General features: G+C 41.6%; 1 protein-coding gene across 1 annotated transcript in view; it reads right to left on the minus strand.

Moving 5' to 3' along the window:
- Positions 1 to 16,328, minus strand: part of FRMD3 (FERM domain containing 3) — a 142,416-nt gene that overhangs the window by 37,523 nt on the left and 88,565 nt on the right. The window contains exon 4 of the mRNA XM_054397696.1: positions 7,924 to 8,002. Coding sequence (XP_054253671.1) covers positions 7,924 to 8,002 — 79 coding nt within the window. The remainder of the gene's footprint in view (positions 1 to 7,923; positions 8,003 to 16,328) is intronic.

Here is a 16,328-nt window from a genome sequence, read left to right on the forward strand (position 1 = left end):
AGAGCAGAATCAGAGAGCCTTATTATATTTATCAGAGATAAATCACACAGCAAGCCACACAGAATACTGTTCATCCTCAAAGCACAAAGTGCAGCCTAAAACAAGACAATGAATTAAGGAGTTCTTTCAAATGAAGGAAATATACACGCTTGGGACAAACAGCCATTGTTGCAAGCTTTGCCAAAGGTTGGCTCAGCCTAAGACACTTCCTATAATCATGACCTATAATTTATGTCCTAGGTCAGCAAAGACCTATGAATGTGTACCTGACTCCTGAATTCAGTGAGGTTTATGCATGCACTTTAAACTACCTACATTTACAGAAATAACTTGCAAAATCAGATCTGATTTTGCTCTTTCTCATGTCCTTCCACCACAGCTATTTTTCCTCTGACACAACTTTATAGGCTGATTTACAGCCCTAAGTACTCAGGCTTACCAGCAAGCTAGTAGATGTATACTTCAGCACTTACACTCAAAAATGCCTATCATTGGAATAACATCATTTGCATCTATTATCTCTTTGCAATACAGATGACTCAACTCCAGGTTAGCCAGGCCCTTCCCACAACTACAGATGAAAGGTCAGCACTATCTGTTCTTGTTCTTAAGCAGGCTTCGTGACCCTCAGAGACAATGTTGCTACCTGTTTAACAGTCAATTTATTTATCTATTTTAAGATGTTCAATGAAGCAAAAAAGTTTTCCACAGTGAAATTTTGTAGTTTGTCCACACAGTGGGGTTTTTTTTTTGTGTTCAGGTCACTTCGCTCATTCTACTCCAGTAAAAAGCATTTCTCGCAGTGCTGTTACAGCCTTTCCAGCTAACAGACATTGTCATATCAAGACATCCTACAACGTTTCAAAAATTATTATCTCAGCATGGTGTCTGACTTTGAGCTACTCAGGTGCAGAGGGCAAGCAAACATGTTTATTGTATTCCTGGGTTGGGTGTTCTCCCCTCACAGCAGAATTTATTATTTGCACACATTATGCTGTATACTAACTCTGCATTCACAGAATAGAATCATAGAATCAGTCAGGGTTGGAAGGGACCACAAGGATCATCTAGTTCCAACCTCCCTGCCATGGGCAGGGACACCTCACACTAGATCCAGCTGGCCAGGGCCTCATCCAGCCTGGCCTTAAACACCTCCAGGGATGAGGCCCCAACCACCTCCCTGGACAACCCATTCCAGGCTCTCACCACTCTCCTGGTGAAGAACTTCTTCCTCACGTCCAGCCTGAATCTCGCCACTTCCAGCTTTATTCCATTCCCCCTAGTCCTATCACTACCTGATAGCCTAAAAAGTCCCTCCCCAGCTACTGTCTTCTACAACAGATATCATCAAGTACACAACAGGAGCAATAGTTTCCTGCCAAGGTCTATGAATCTAACCTTAACACTAACTACTACATTTTTGTATTTAGCATCACAACTAAAAGATAGTATTTTCTGTGCCTTACAGTGCACACTAGATTAAAAAGGCTCACAGAAAAAAAACCACAATCTCTAAAAATATACTGCTTATCTACTTACTAACATTTGGGAATTATTTTTTATATCTTATAAATTAAAGAGAAGCCATCACTCTTTTAGCTATTGATAAAAAACAGAATAGACAGATAGATCTTGGAGTCATCACAGAACAATATGAAAGTTTACTTCACACTAGCATGTCTTAAACTTATCACAGCATTCACTGAACAAATATACATGGCAATAAGCATGCCACATTGACGTTAGTAGAGCAGATGCCTTTTCAATACACCTAATTAGTCATAAGAATCAGAGAACAGCTTGGAAAGGACCTCAGAGATCATCTACTCCAAACATCCTGCTACCGGCAGGAACGCCTTTAGGCTTTATGACTACACAAGAATTAATTTCACCAATTAATAAAGGGTACAAAGGAGTGGTAAGGGACAAGACTCGTTTTAGATACCAGTACATAAAAGCCCCACTGCAACATAGAAACAGAATTTCCTCTGAAAGCTTCCCCATCTAGACTGCATCTTCTCAGTCCTCCTGGTTTCCTTTCAAAGGACTACAAGAGGACCTCTGAACATTTCTCTCCCATTACTGGAGAGAAAATCACAAGGTTCTTCCAGCACAAGGCAATACCAAGTGTAGCTGTTTGAGATAGGACTAGTCAAGGGTTCCCTGCATGCAGCTATTCTGCTCTTCTTCACCCAGGCTATTTCAGTTCAAGGCTCTTAATTTTGCCATGTTTACATATCTCAAGTCTTTGTCATTTTATGTGACTTCCAGTTAAACATTTTTTTAATCTGCTTTTCTTTGATAAAAGTACTCACTACACTATTTTATGAAAGCCTAGTGATTGAAGAACTACTTTCTGGATTAGGAAATACAAATTAAGAAAAAAGGGGATGATGAAAGTTAGTTGAAATAATCCATCTTTTGTTAAATCTGTCACCTACTCACCCATGCCCTTTTCTAGGGTCTGCTTTCTCTACAATAATCTCGGATTACTGATGATACCATATTATCTGTAGCATTTTAGAGCATTCCTTTGGGACCTCAAATGACTTTATATTCTCTCATTTTAATTACATATACACAGTATAATGTAGGGATTTAGAGGTAAGAAGGCATGAGGGCTTGGGCTGCTTTATTACTGATTTGTTACCTAAACAAGAATATTGAAGAGAAATAACATAATAAAAATCTGTGTCCAAGTATGACCAGTCTTTGATTCCGTCTGTTCACACTCCCTTCACAGTTTCTGTTCACACATAGCATTTCAGGCTTTCCCATCAGCAGACCCTTCCCAGGGCTCTGACCTGTGACCAAAGAGTAGTGAAGAGAGGCACTGTGCAAAAATACCTGTGCTTTCCAGAAAGTATAGTGGGATCCTGTGAGTACTGCAGGCTGAGCTACCTCTCTAGTTAGAAATGCCTTCATGGCAATTATATACACTGTACATCTTTGCATGCCATGCTGTGAGAACATTTTTGACTACCACAGTGAACTTTTTTCCTGCATTTGGTTCCATGCACATGGCTAAGGAAAGATACCTCTCACCATAAAGCCTATCATGCTCTCCAGAAAAAAACAGTATTTCAAAAGGTTTTAAAAAAAAATATTAGCAGTAATACTGAAAATGGAACTAATCAAGGCCTTTACCCCAATCTTGTGTAGTGTCAGACAGAAAACACACTGCAGAACACATGATGATTTAACAAGAAAATAAACTGAAATTCTGCTTTACAAACACGTGTGGCAGGGATCAAGAGAAATGTGAGGACGTGCTTGCCATGTTACTATTGACCAAGTAAAAACTTGTAGCTACTACTTTCATTAGGGATGCTCAGTGGAGCCAGTTAAAGGCTGTTTTCTGAAACAGAAGTACTCTTTTCTGACTTCAAATCACCTGTAATGCTAGACAATCAGATCTAGAAAGCCACAGATGTATCATTCAGAAAGGCTTGATTTTCTCCACATACTGCACATAAAGCAGTAGTCAAATCCTCAGGGGACACAGCATAGAGTAGCATCACTCTTCCACTAAGGTTGAGCACCTGTCCCTGTGTAAAAGAGAAGTGTAAAAATGAACAAACTATTCAAAAATCCATATTTACTGGTTTTGCTGCAACCTGTTGAGCCTCCAGTGCATCTGAAATAAATTCAGAGGCCATATTTGATCAAAATAACCTAAATCCTTGCATTTTTCTCAGCACAATTTTTTAAAGCATTGAGAAAACTGCCTGATTAGTTTAACTATCTTAAAAGCACGTCTTTAGTCTTCCTTAAACAAGTTTCAAATATATGTGGGCCCATTGCCCAGCTGTGAAAGGATTACATCCAAAAATAGAGATCTTCTAAACCCCTGTGACACAAGTTAAGGAGGGGAGTTAAGAAGGTTAAGAATTGAAGTGCATTAAGTTTTTGACTTTGTTGACAAATCAGGTTTCACAGAATCACAGAATGTTAGGGGTTGGAACAGACTACAACAGATTATCTAGTCCAACCCCCTTGCCAGAGCAGGATCACCTATACCAGGTCACACTGGAACTCATCCTGAGGGTCTTGAACATCTCCAGAGGAGACAACTCCACAACTGCCCTGGGCAGCCTGTTCCAGTGTTCCGTCACCCTCACAGTGAAAAAAATTCTTCCTCCTGTTTCCATGGAACTTCCTATGCCTCAGCTTCCACCCATTGCCCCTTGTCCTGTCATTGGGCATCACTGAGAAGAGCCAGGATCCATCCTCTTGGTACTCACCCTTTACATATTCATAAACATTAGTGAGATCATCCTTTAGTCTCCTCTTCTCCAAGCTAAAGAGACTCAGCTCCCTCAGTCTCTCCTCATCTAGAAGATCTTCCACGCTTTAATCATATTTGTGGCTCTTTTCATGTAGCCTGTTACTATGAAAACAACAGTGCTCAAGGCAGGAACCCTCATGGCCACTGAAATTAATTTAGGAATTACAATCCTAATACCACCTGATTCTAGAGAAAACAGTGATCAAGGACCACACAGAACCACCTTCCATAGCAAGATGCAGAAATTCTGTCCTGAGTCCATGGAATTTCTTATTTAGCAATAGTATCTCAAAGTGCCTTTACACCCAGAGACAGGCATTGGTTTTATTTCTAAAGCAATACTCCACAAGCAATTGTTCATTAAAATGAGGGAAGATGAAAGCTGGAATGGCATGACAGGACATGCAAAGGAATAATTAACTGCACTAGTACAGGTTAGGAGGCGATCTGATAGGGACCAGCCCTGTGGAGAAGGACCTGGGAGTCCTGGTGGATAACAAGTTATCCATGGGACAGCAATGTGCCGCTGTGGCCAAGAGGACCAATGGTGTCCTGAGGTGCATTAAGAGGAGTGTGTCCAGCAAATCGAGGGATGTTCTCCCCCTCTACTCTGCCCTGGTGAGGCCACACCTGGAATATTGCATCCTGTTTTGGGCTCCCCAGTTCAAGAGGGACAGGGATCTACTCAAGAGAGTCTAACAGAGGGCTACCAGGATAATTAAGGGACTGGAGCATGTGCCCTATGAGGAGAGGCAAAGAGACCTGGGGCTTTTCAGTCTGGAGAAGAGAAGGCTGAGAATGGATTTAATAAATATTTATAAATATCTAAGGGCTCGCTGCCAAGAGGGAGGGACAGGCTCTTCTCAGTTGCACCCTCTGATAGGACAAGGGGTAATGGATATAAACTACAGCACAGGAGGTTCCACCTTAACATGAAGAGGAACTTCTTCACTGTGAGGGTCACAGAGCACTGGAACAGGTTCCCCAGAGAGGTTGTGGAGTCTCTTTCTCTGGAGACTTTCAAGACCCATCTGGATGCATTCCTGTGAGACCTGTGCTAGATTCCATGGTCCTGCTCTGGCAGGGGTGTTGGACTCAATGATCTCCGGAGGTCCTTTCCAACCCCTAACATCCTCTGATCCTGTGATCCTGTGACAGATGATACACACAGGCATCTTCAGCACTGGAACAAAATGCAGTGATAGGCAAGCATGTGGCTTGATACTTTGCCCAAGGCACTCCTGGTCTCTGAACATGCAGTGTGGACACATTGTCAGGCTCATATCTTAATTTTTTTTTCTATAATACCATAGATGAAAGGCCTAGGCCTATGATAGGACATTCTCTATCCTAATTTCCTGAAAATAGTTTCACCTGCAAAATCACAGATGAACTCAAGTATTACAGCCCAGCTCAGCCTTACAAAGGTAGGATGGAAACAAGGCAGCAGTGATCTGAGGGGACTAATACTCTGGCTCTTCCTGCAAGTGATGTCTAAACACTGAACAGTATTTCCATAGATGTTATACTTTTTTATTGAAATCAAACAGTTTACCCATTATGCACACAGCTTCATGTACTGAATAGATTATGCTTTTTTAATATATCAGATATTGCTATGCAAAAGCAGGAAAGTTATCTCTTTTTAACATCTGCACATCTCTGATAATTTAGATGGGGTTAATTAATATTCTGAACCAAAGAGTTGCATGACGATGTGGCAGGATGTCTAAGTGTATTGTAATTTCGTTATCTAAATGGGGACCACAGGCACTCATCAGATTTTAACCCATTTCAAGAAGCAAGAGAGCAGCTCTGTGACATGTTTAGGCATGGGGAATAGCAGAAGTGCAAAACACTCTTACTGTGAATCACCTATGAAGTACAGGTGGCTTTTACATCAAAAAATTACATTATTGTTAGTTTCTCATGCACACTGCAGCAAATGTGACTGTCAAGCAAACACAGCTGAGCTCAAAAAAAAAGTAAAATAAAATAAAATAAAATAATAAAATAACATAATTAAATTAAATTAAATTAAATTAAGTTAAACAAAATAAAATAAGATAAATAAAAAATCTACCAAAAAGCCAACTAGCTATCAAGGTTTCCTGACTGCCCTCTGCCAAATACTAAAGGAGATCTTCATTCTTGAATTTCATCAATTGTTGAAATTCAAGAAAAAAATAAAATTAACTCACGCCAATTTAGAGAGTCACCTTAAATATGATGGAGTGATGAAGCAAATTTGCAGAAGCAAGTTACAGGACTACACTTAACTTGATATTTTCAGAAACATTTCCAGTACTTTCTTACAGGAAATAACAAAGCCTCTGGCCAGAGTCAAAGCAAAGCTTCCCAAACAGCACACAGAGAAACTATAAAGCCATGTGCTCAAGTGGACACATGAAAAGAGAAATTATTTCTCCTTTTTAAGGTCTTAAAAATTAATTTTAAATGTTCCAGCAAGCCCTAAAAAATTAAAACAAGACCAAAAAACACAAACAAACAAACAAACAAAAAAAACCTAAAAAACATCCCACACCAAAACCCCATTTGTGGTCTACACAAAATTTATTCAATGGCTCCTTTAAAGTAGATCATCCAAGTTTCAATATTTCATCCAAAATAAACAGCTATATGAACTGCATGTTCCAGTTGCTCTACACAAACTACAGTTCAGCAGAATTCAAGTTGCCCCTAAAACTTCCAGTATCAGACCAGGGATAATGGCATCACTCACATTCATGAAGGCATGAAGGGACTTGTAAGTAAGAATTTACAGGGCCTGGGGAAAAAAAATCAAAGAACTAAAGGCAACAAGTGTTCAGGCACTCTATGTTTTTTCCATGTGCAACTATTAGTCAGCAGTGTGACCTGCTAACAATGTGGTAAGGTGTACACACAGCTGGTGCAAATAGCAAAGAGCTGTTACTTTTCTACCTTTTTTTCTGCAACTACATTTCTTGAAAAATACCCAGAACAAGAGAATATTCACAATGGCTAGCAACAAAGGACAAAACTCCCAACTGATGTGTTGTACAGCTGTGTTTTCACAGCATAAGATGGAAAATTCCAATGTAAGCATCAATACTTCTTAACTTCCAGAACATCTGTACCTTAAAAATGTAAATACACTGCACCTCTACATCGCTTTTCTAAAACCCTATCTTTAAAAATATTTTCCTGTTTATGGTCCTAAAGAGACACACATATGAGAAAATTCAGGGAGAATATATATTTTCTTGTTCAAAGGATTAGAGCCATTATTGAATTAAACTTCACAGACTACTTCACACTAAAAAAAAAGGAATTAAAACTAAAACACATAGATACTCTTCATTGCCAGGGGAAGAGTTAGGATAATCCTTGCTCAGTCATTTGACCATTGCTTCTCTTTCTGAAAGTTCTTCAACATCACTGCTTCTCTGCCTGTTACAAGAAAGTCACCTTAAACTGTTTTTAACAATCCAGAGTTACTGTAATAAATAAAAAAAGCTATCAGTAGCATGAACTATGTACTTCAGCACAAATAGTGAGACTGATATCCTATGCAATAATCTGTCTTACTTTGAACTTGTTAACAACATACATTGAGAGCACAGACAAACAAACAAACAAACAAACAAAAATACCTGGTGAGTTCTTCTTTAATCTTCAAGGGTTCATGTGGGTAGAATTTCACTCTAAAGCACATAGTATACGGTGGGTGAGCTGAAACGTTATAAAGAAAGAGCATAAGAACAGGAGCAAACAAATATTGCCTCAGCCACTCTGAAGCAGTGGCCTCCAGGAGTTTTACAAAGCAACCTGTGTGATAGTTAGCTGCAAAGCATCAGACAAGGTTCCAAACAAAATCAATAAATATTAGATACACATATGAGAAGAACAGAACATATGGCAAAGCACGTGCAAAATACAGCTAACCTAGGTAAATCAATTCACAAGTGGTTCTGCACCTCAGAAAATTTATTGCTTGATCCAAGAAATGCAAAGCACATTAGGGCTGCTACTTTTGTGGGGTTTTTTTTTTCTGCTAATTGAAAAACTGGAAGCAATTACATCTTATCACAGCTAGATATGCAAGGTGTTATGCACATTTGTTATTCATTATAATGATAATGATAATGCCTATGTTATGAAATGGAAGAAATCGTTAGTGGGGGTATTGCAATGAAACTACAGGCCAGTCAGCCTCACCTCTATTCCTGCAAAGGTGATGAAACAGCTTGCTCTGAAGGTTACCTCCAAGCATGTGGAGGAAAAGAAGATTATCAGTAGTCAGCATGAGTTCACAAAGAGGAAATCATGATTGACCAATCCGATAGCCTTCTATGATGGTGTGACCAGCTGCATAGATAAGGGGAGAGCACTGGATGTTTTCTACCTTGACTTCAGCAAGGCTTTTGACACTTTATCCCATTAACATTCTCACAGATAAGCTCAGGAAAGGTGGGTTAAAGAGTGGACAGTGAGGTGGCTTGAAAACTGCCTGAATGACAGAGCACAGAAGGTTGTGATGAATGGTGTGGGGTCTAGTAGGAGGCCTGTGGTTACTGGTGTTTTCGAGGGGTCAGGACTAGGTCCAGTCTTGCTCAACGTATTCATCAACAACCTGGATGAAGGAACGTAGTATATACTTAGCAAGTTTGCTGATAATGTAAAACTGGCAGGAGTGTCTGACAAACCAGAAGGCTGTGCTGCTGCTCAGTGAGACCTAAGCAGGCTGGAGAGTCGGGTAGAGGAGAACATCATGAAGTTCAACAAGGACAAATGTAGAGTCTTGCACCTGGGAAGAAATAAGACCATGCACCAATACAGGTTAGGGGTTGGCGTGGTGGAAACAAGGTCTGTGGAAAAAGACCTGGGAGTCCTGGTGGACAGAAAGTTCACCATGATCCAGAAGTGTGCCCTTGTGGCCATGAAAGCCAGTGATATTCCGGTATACACTGAAAAGAGTGTGTCCAGCAGGTTGAGGGAATTTCTCTTGCACTTCTACTCTGACCTAGTGAGACTGCACCTGGAGTGTTGTGTCCAGTTCTGGGATTCCCATTTCAGAAGGGACAGGGACCCACCTGAGAGAGACCAACAGATTGCCACAAGAATGGTTAGGGGGCTGAAGCATCTCTCTTACAAAGACAAGATGAGAGATATGGGGCTCTTTAGCCTGGGAAAGAGAAGACTGAGAGGGGATTTATAAATCATAGAATCATAGAATTGCTAGGGTTAGAAGGGACCTCAAGGATCATCTAGTTCTAAGCCCCGGGCCGTGGGCAGGGACACCTCACACTAGATCAGGTTTGCTCACAGCTACATCCAGCCTGGTCTTAAAAACCTTCAGGGATGAGGCTTCTACCACCCCCCTGGACAACCTGTTCCAGTGTCTCACCACCCTCATGGTGAAAAACTTCATCACTTCTTCCTAATATCCAATCTGAATCTACCCATTTCTGTTTTTTCTTCCATTCCCCCTAGCCCTATCATTATCTGACACCCTAAAAAGTCCCTCACCAGCTTTCTTGAAGGTCTCCTTAAGATACTGGAGGGCCACAATAAGGTCTCCTTGGAGCCTTCTCTTCTCCAGACTAAACAGCCCCAACTCTTTCAGTCTGTCCTCATAGGAGAGGTGCTCCAGCCCTCTGATCATCCTCACGGCCCTTCTCTGAACATGTTCCAGCACATCCAGATCCTTCCTGTAATAGGGGCTCCAGAACTGGACACAGTACTACAGGTGGGGTCTCACCAGAGCAGAGTAGAGGGCGAGATCACCTCCCTTGACCTGCTGGCTATGATTCTCTTGATGCAGCCCAGGATGTGATTTGCTTTCCAGGCTGCAAGTGCACACTGCTGGCTCATGTTGAGCTTCTCATCCACCAGCACCCCCAAGTCCTTTTCTTCAGGGCTGCTCTCAAGCCAGTCGCTGCCAAGCCTATACCAGTGCTTAGGATGGGATTGCCCCAACCCAGATGCAGGACCTTGCATTTGGTCTTGTTGAACCTCATGAGGTTGTCATGGTCCCACCTCTCCAGTCTGTCAAGGTCCCTCTGGATGGATCCCTTCCCTCCGGCATGTCTGCTGCACCACACAGCTTGGTGTCATCAGCAAACTTGCTGAGGGTGCACTCAATGCCTCTGTCCATGTCACCAACAAAGATGTTGAACAAGACTGGTCCCAGGACTGATCGCTGAGGGACTCCACTTGTCACTGGCCTCCACTGGGACATGAACCCATTGACAGCCACCCCTTGGGTGTGGCCATCAAGACAGTTCTTTATCCACTGAAGGGTCCATCCATCAAACCCAGCCTGCACCATCTTGGAGACCAGGATGTCCTGTGAAACAGTGTCAAAGGCTTTGCTCAGGTCCAGGTAAATGATGTCAGTTGCTCAGCCTTCCTCTATTAATGTTGTGACCTTGTCATAGAAGGCCACCAGGTTTGTCAGGCAGGATTTGCCCTTGGTGAAGCTGTGCTGATTGTACCCAATCACCTCTTCATTATTCTTCTGTCTCAGAAGTGTCTCCCGGAGGATCTGTTCCATGATCTTACTGGGCACAGAGGTGAGGCTGACTGACCTACAGTTCCCTGGGTTATCCTTCTATCCCTTTATGAAAATGGGAATTATGTTTCCCCTTTTCCAGTCAGTGGGGACCTCCCCGGACTGCCATGACTTTTGGAACATAATAAAGAGCAGTGTAGCAACCTCATCTGCCAGTTCCCTCAGCATCCGTGGGTCTATCTCATCGGGACCCATGGACTTGAACACTTTCGGGTTCTTCAGATGGTCTTCACTCACAATGGGCAGTTCCTTCTTCCAATCCCTGCCATTATCTTCCATAATTCTGGGAGTGCAGCTGCAGCCCTTGCCAGTGAAGACTGAGGTAGTCATTGAGAACCTCAGCCTTCTCCACATCACTTGTCACCAGTTCATCTGCTTCCTTTCTGAGGGGGCCCACAACTTCCCTAGTCTTCTTTTTACCATTAATACACCTGTATTTTTACTGTTTCCCTTGATGTCCCTGGCTAGATTTAATTCTGAGCTTTGGCTTTTCTAACCAGGTCTCTTGCTGCTTGGGCAGCTTCCTTATATATCCCCCACTCCAGCTGTCCTTTCTTCCACTCCTTGTGGAGTTTCTTTTTGTGTGACAGTGTGTCCAGGAGCTCCTTGCTCATCCAGGCATGTCTCCTAGCATTCTTTCCTGCTTTCCTCTTTGTGGGTATACTTTGCTCCTGGGCACAGAGAAGGTGATCCTTGAACACTGACCATCTGTCCTGGGCCCTTCTTCCCTCTAGGGCTTTGTCCCACGATACTTTGGCCAGCAGATTCCTGAAGCGATCAATGTCTGCATGCCTAAAATCCAGGGTTGTAAGCCTCGGATACATCCTCCTAGTTGCCCTGAGGATCTTAAATTCTATTGATTCATGGTCACTGCAGCCAAGGTTATACCTGAGCCTCAAACTGGTCACCAGCTCTTCTCTGTTGGTGAGAACAAGTTTCAGCATAGCACCTTTTCTCATTGGTTCCTCTACCATGTGGAGGAGGAAGTTGTCGTCTATGCATTCCAGAACCATCCTGGAATGCTGGTACCTAGCTGTGTTGTCCCTCCAGCAGAAGTCAGTGTGATTGAAATCCCCCATGAGGACCAGGGCTTCTGACCTGGAAGCCACTTCTATTTGCCTGTGGAGGGCCTCATCTGCTTGGTTCTGCTGGTGAGGTGGCCTGTAGCAGACCCCTACAGTAACATCTCCTTCCCCTGTCTTCCCTTTAATCTTCCCTTTAGTCTTCCATTTAAATGCATATAAGTATCTAAAGGGTGGAGGTCATAAGGATGTTGCTGGGCACTTCACAGTGGTGATCAGTGACAGGACATGGGGCAAAAGTGACAAAGTGGAATGCAGGAGGTTTCACTTAAAGATAAGGAAAAACTTCTTTACTTTAAGGGTGATGGAACACTGAAACAGGCTACCCAGAGAGTTTGTAGAGTCTCCATCTCTGAAGACTTTCAAAACATGCCTGGACATGTTCCTGTGCAACCTGATGCAGGTATATCTGTGTTAGCAAGGAGGTTGGAATAGATGATTTCCAGAGGTCCTTTCCAATCCCTGCAATTCTATGATTTTATGTTGGTTAATGAAGTTAGAGACAACAAAACTGTTTCTGTTTCCCGTACTTAGTAAGACTACATCACCTATTCCTCAGCTTAAGTACCAGCCCTTAAGTACAATACTTTCACTTCTGAAAAGGAAATAAAAAGTAAAAAAAAAAATCAGTAACAAGATTTACTTCAATGTCTCTCAGTGTTACATTAATGAATATAGCTTTATGTCCCACTGTTGTATCTCTGATAGCATCCAAGATATTATTTAATCCTAGGCCAGGGACCTTTCAGTGACTACAAGAGGGACAGAAAGCAAATTGAAGAGTATTATTCTAATCAATGAAGCATCTTATGACAATCATGTTAGTATTTAAAAAAAAAAAAACTGTGAAAACCAAGTAGAAGGCTTAAAAATATTATATCAGGCACAACACACAGGTAGGAAGACACCTCAGAGCTATCTGTAGCCAGATAATGTTATGTTCTAAGTTCAAGGAAGAAGGAAAATGCTGCACCTTCAGAAGGTAAATGTTGGTGGGGAAAACATACATATATTACACAGGCTATAGTAACTGCCAGGCCTGGTGATAACACCAGAGCGAACACAGAACCAAACAGAACCGCTGTCCAAGCAGCCAGGGCGCCAGCACAGTAAGCCACAGAAGGGTATTCTTTACCAAAATGTTTTCCAGAATGATTTTTAGATGGACAGAAATAGAAGAAAAGCTGAGGCTTCAAATGAAATGAGAACATGTGATCACTGTGTTTGTTTGTAAGTGTCCTACACACATGAGTGCAGAATCCTTTTATTAAAATATTTAACTATAAAATTAATATTCTGCATATTTACATTAGCACTCAACATTTACAGACCCTTACTTTTTAAAAGTTGGGGTTTGTTTTTTCTTTTGTTATTTTTTAAAGGAAAGCATCCATGCAACTTTAATTCACAGTAAAGTACTATGATAGTCTAGTTAGTTTTAAATGTCCCTTTGTCTTAATGTATATTGAATACACACAGTCAGTTTAACTTCCCTAAATCTTGAATCGACGGTGCTTTTACAGAAGGAAGCAAAGGAAAGTCAGAACAAAAGGGTAAATAATATTAAAATTAAGAAAGCCAACATGTGACACAAAGAAGGACATTTTAGTTATCGTAATCTATGAGAACAATCACCAAGCTACCACAATATTTTACTATTATAGTTCCTCAAGCTTACTAGCCCACTGGCTGGTATGAATTACATATGGATACTCTTTAAGCTATTCTGATTACAGTATTTACCTGTACACTCCAGTTTTCCAGGAACACAACTTTGGATATCACTAACTTCTATATGATATACAAATTAAAAAATAAAAATGCATTGCATCTTTTGTTTTGGCTGGTGTCTTCTGCAGGATTCAGCTGCTTTTGAAAACAATGGAGTATCTTGCCCCTTCAAGACCCCATTTTGCAGTTTTTAAAAAATTTGGTTAGCCTCAACAAAAACTGTTGATTTCATATTTCTTTTACTTGTTTAAATAACTACTCACTTAAAAGACAAGCAGGAATGTCAGAACAGATAGGGATGGAGAGATGACAAAGAAAGCAGAGAAACAATAACTAAAAGAAACAAACAAGAAAAAACAGAGAAAGAAAGACAAGACTTGACTGTTCTCTAGAGATGGCTTGAATATTCAAACTAATCAAATCTGGACAAGCCCTCTGAAGACAAGAGAAACACTCAGACTACTTTATGTGGGCTTCAGCATCTTTGATGTGGCTGAAGCACTGTCCTGCAGTGAATGGAAATAGGCTGTAAAACAGAAGGCACTGTTAACATCCTCCCTGAGCTGTAATGGCAAACTAGAAGGCAAAGCAAATCCAATGTCACAGAAAGGAAAACAGCCATCCAGAAAAGCACTTGGAGTCATGTTTCCTGGACAAAGAAAAAGATAATATAAGTCACCTTAAATGGTTCTGTCTCCTCACAGTAGCCTTAAAACTAAGTGAGGGGAAAACACTGTGTATATCAGAATACAGTTCCACTTATAAAACATGAGAAGTGCCAACCTGTAGTAAATGAGCAAGACCTCTTCTTTCCAAAAAAAAAAAAAATTACTTTTAAATGTCCTGGCAAATTTAGAAAGAGTTTGTGCTTGAACTAGGGATGCAGAAATAAGAACAGTTATTGCATGGTTCTGCCAGGCTCTGGCTAGTACAAGCTAAGAACTCTAAAAATGTACTGAATTTTACCCAAAATTTTGGATGTCAATGAAATTACTAAAATTTTTTCTGTGGCTAAAAAAAAAAGGGGGGGGGGGGACGACAAACAAAACCAACAACAACAACAAAAACCACACTTAAGATTTACTGACACACTCTGGTAGTATATGGTAACCACAGGAAAGCAACAGCTGCCCCACATGCAAATAGTATCAGAGTGAGGCAAGCATGGCACACACTACACAAGAAATTAGCTCACATTCAGTTTATTGCAAAGGCTGTAATAGGAAATGTTTCTGTTGTAGAAAAATATATGCAGGAGATTTGGCAAGGCAATTTGAAATCTACTTTGCAAATTTTTTCCAAAACTCAAGCTTTTGTAACAATATTCGTCCTCATCACTGCAATCCAAATTGAGCAATACAAATCAAGGCTGCTGCAGCCTGCTAAAGAGAGGTCCTTTCTCAGCAACAACTGAAAAAGTGGCCCAGTCCCAACTTACAATTTGAAATGTTAAAAAGAATATGGAATCATAGCATTCTAGAATGATTTGGGTTTGAAGGGACCTTCAAAGGTCATCTAGACCAACCCTCCTTCAACAAGCACCACATCATGCTGCTCAGAACCTTGTTGAACCTGACCATCCCTGAATATCTCCAGGGATGGGGCCTCAATTACATGCCTGGGCAATCCATTCCAGTGTTCTACTACCCTCATGGTAAGGAACTTGTTCCTAACATCCAATTTAAATCTAGTCTTCTCTAATTTAAAACCATTGCCCCTCATCCTAACACTACAGACCTTTGTAAACAGTCCCTCTTCAGCCTCCTTGTAGATCCCCTTATAGGTACTTGCAGGCTGGCTATTAGGTCACAGAATCACAGAATCAACCAGGTTGGAAGAGACTTCCAAGATCATCAAGTCCATCCAATCACCTAACCCTATCTAATCAACTAGACCATTAAACACCTTCAGGGATGTTGACCCCACCACCTCCCTGGGCAGCCCATTCCAATGGGCAATCACTCTTTCTGGGAAGAACTTCTTTCTAAGATCAAGCCTAAACTTCCCCTTGCACAGCTTGAGACCGTATCCTCTTGCTCTGTTGCTGGTTTTCCAGGAGAAGAGACCAATCCCCATGTGGCTACAACCACCCTTTAGGTAGTTGTAGGCATCAATAAGGTCTCCCCTGAGCCTCCTCTTCTCCAGGCTAAACAACTCCATCTTCCTCAGCCTCTCCTCATAGGGCTTGTGCTACACACCCCTCACCAGCTTTGTTGCCCTTCTCTGGACACATTTGAGGAACTCAACATCTTCCCAGAACTTTCTATTCTTCAGGCTGAATCTGTCCTCACAGGAAAGGTGTTGCAGCTCCCTGATCATTTTTGTGGCCCTCCTTTGGACCCTCTCCATCAGATCCATGTCCTTCCTGTGTTGAGGGCTTCAGAGCCGGACACACCTCATTCAATCTGCTGGCAATGCATCTTCTGATGCAGCCCAGGATGAGACTAGCCTTCTGGGCTGCAAGTGTGCACTGTTGACTCATGTCCAGCTTCTCATCCATCATGACCCCAGGTCCTTTTCTGCAGGGCTGCTCTCAATTTCTTCATGCCCAAGCCTCTAGTGATATCTAGGATTGCCCCAATCTAGATGCAGGACCTTACACTTTGCCTTGGTGAACCTTACAAGATTCTCCTCAGCCCCCCTCTTCATCCTGCCCAGGTCCCTCTGGATG

Source organism: Indicator indicator, chromosome Z, assembly GCF_027791375.1.
Source record: "Indicator indicator isolate 239-I01 chromosome Z, UM_Iind_1.1, whole genome shotgun sequence".
NCBI classification, from domain to species: Eukaryota; Metazoa; Chordata; class Aves; order Piciformes; family Indicatoridae; genus Indicator; species Indicator indicator.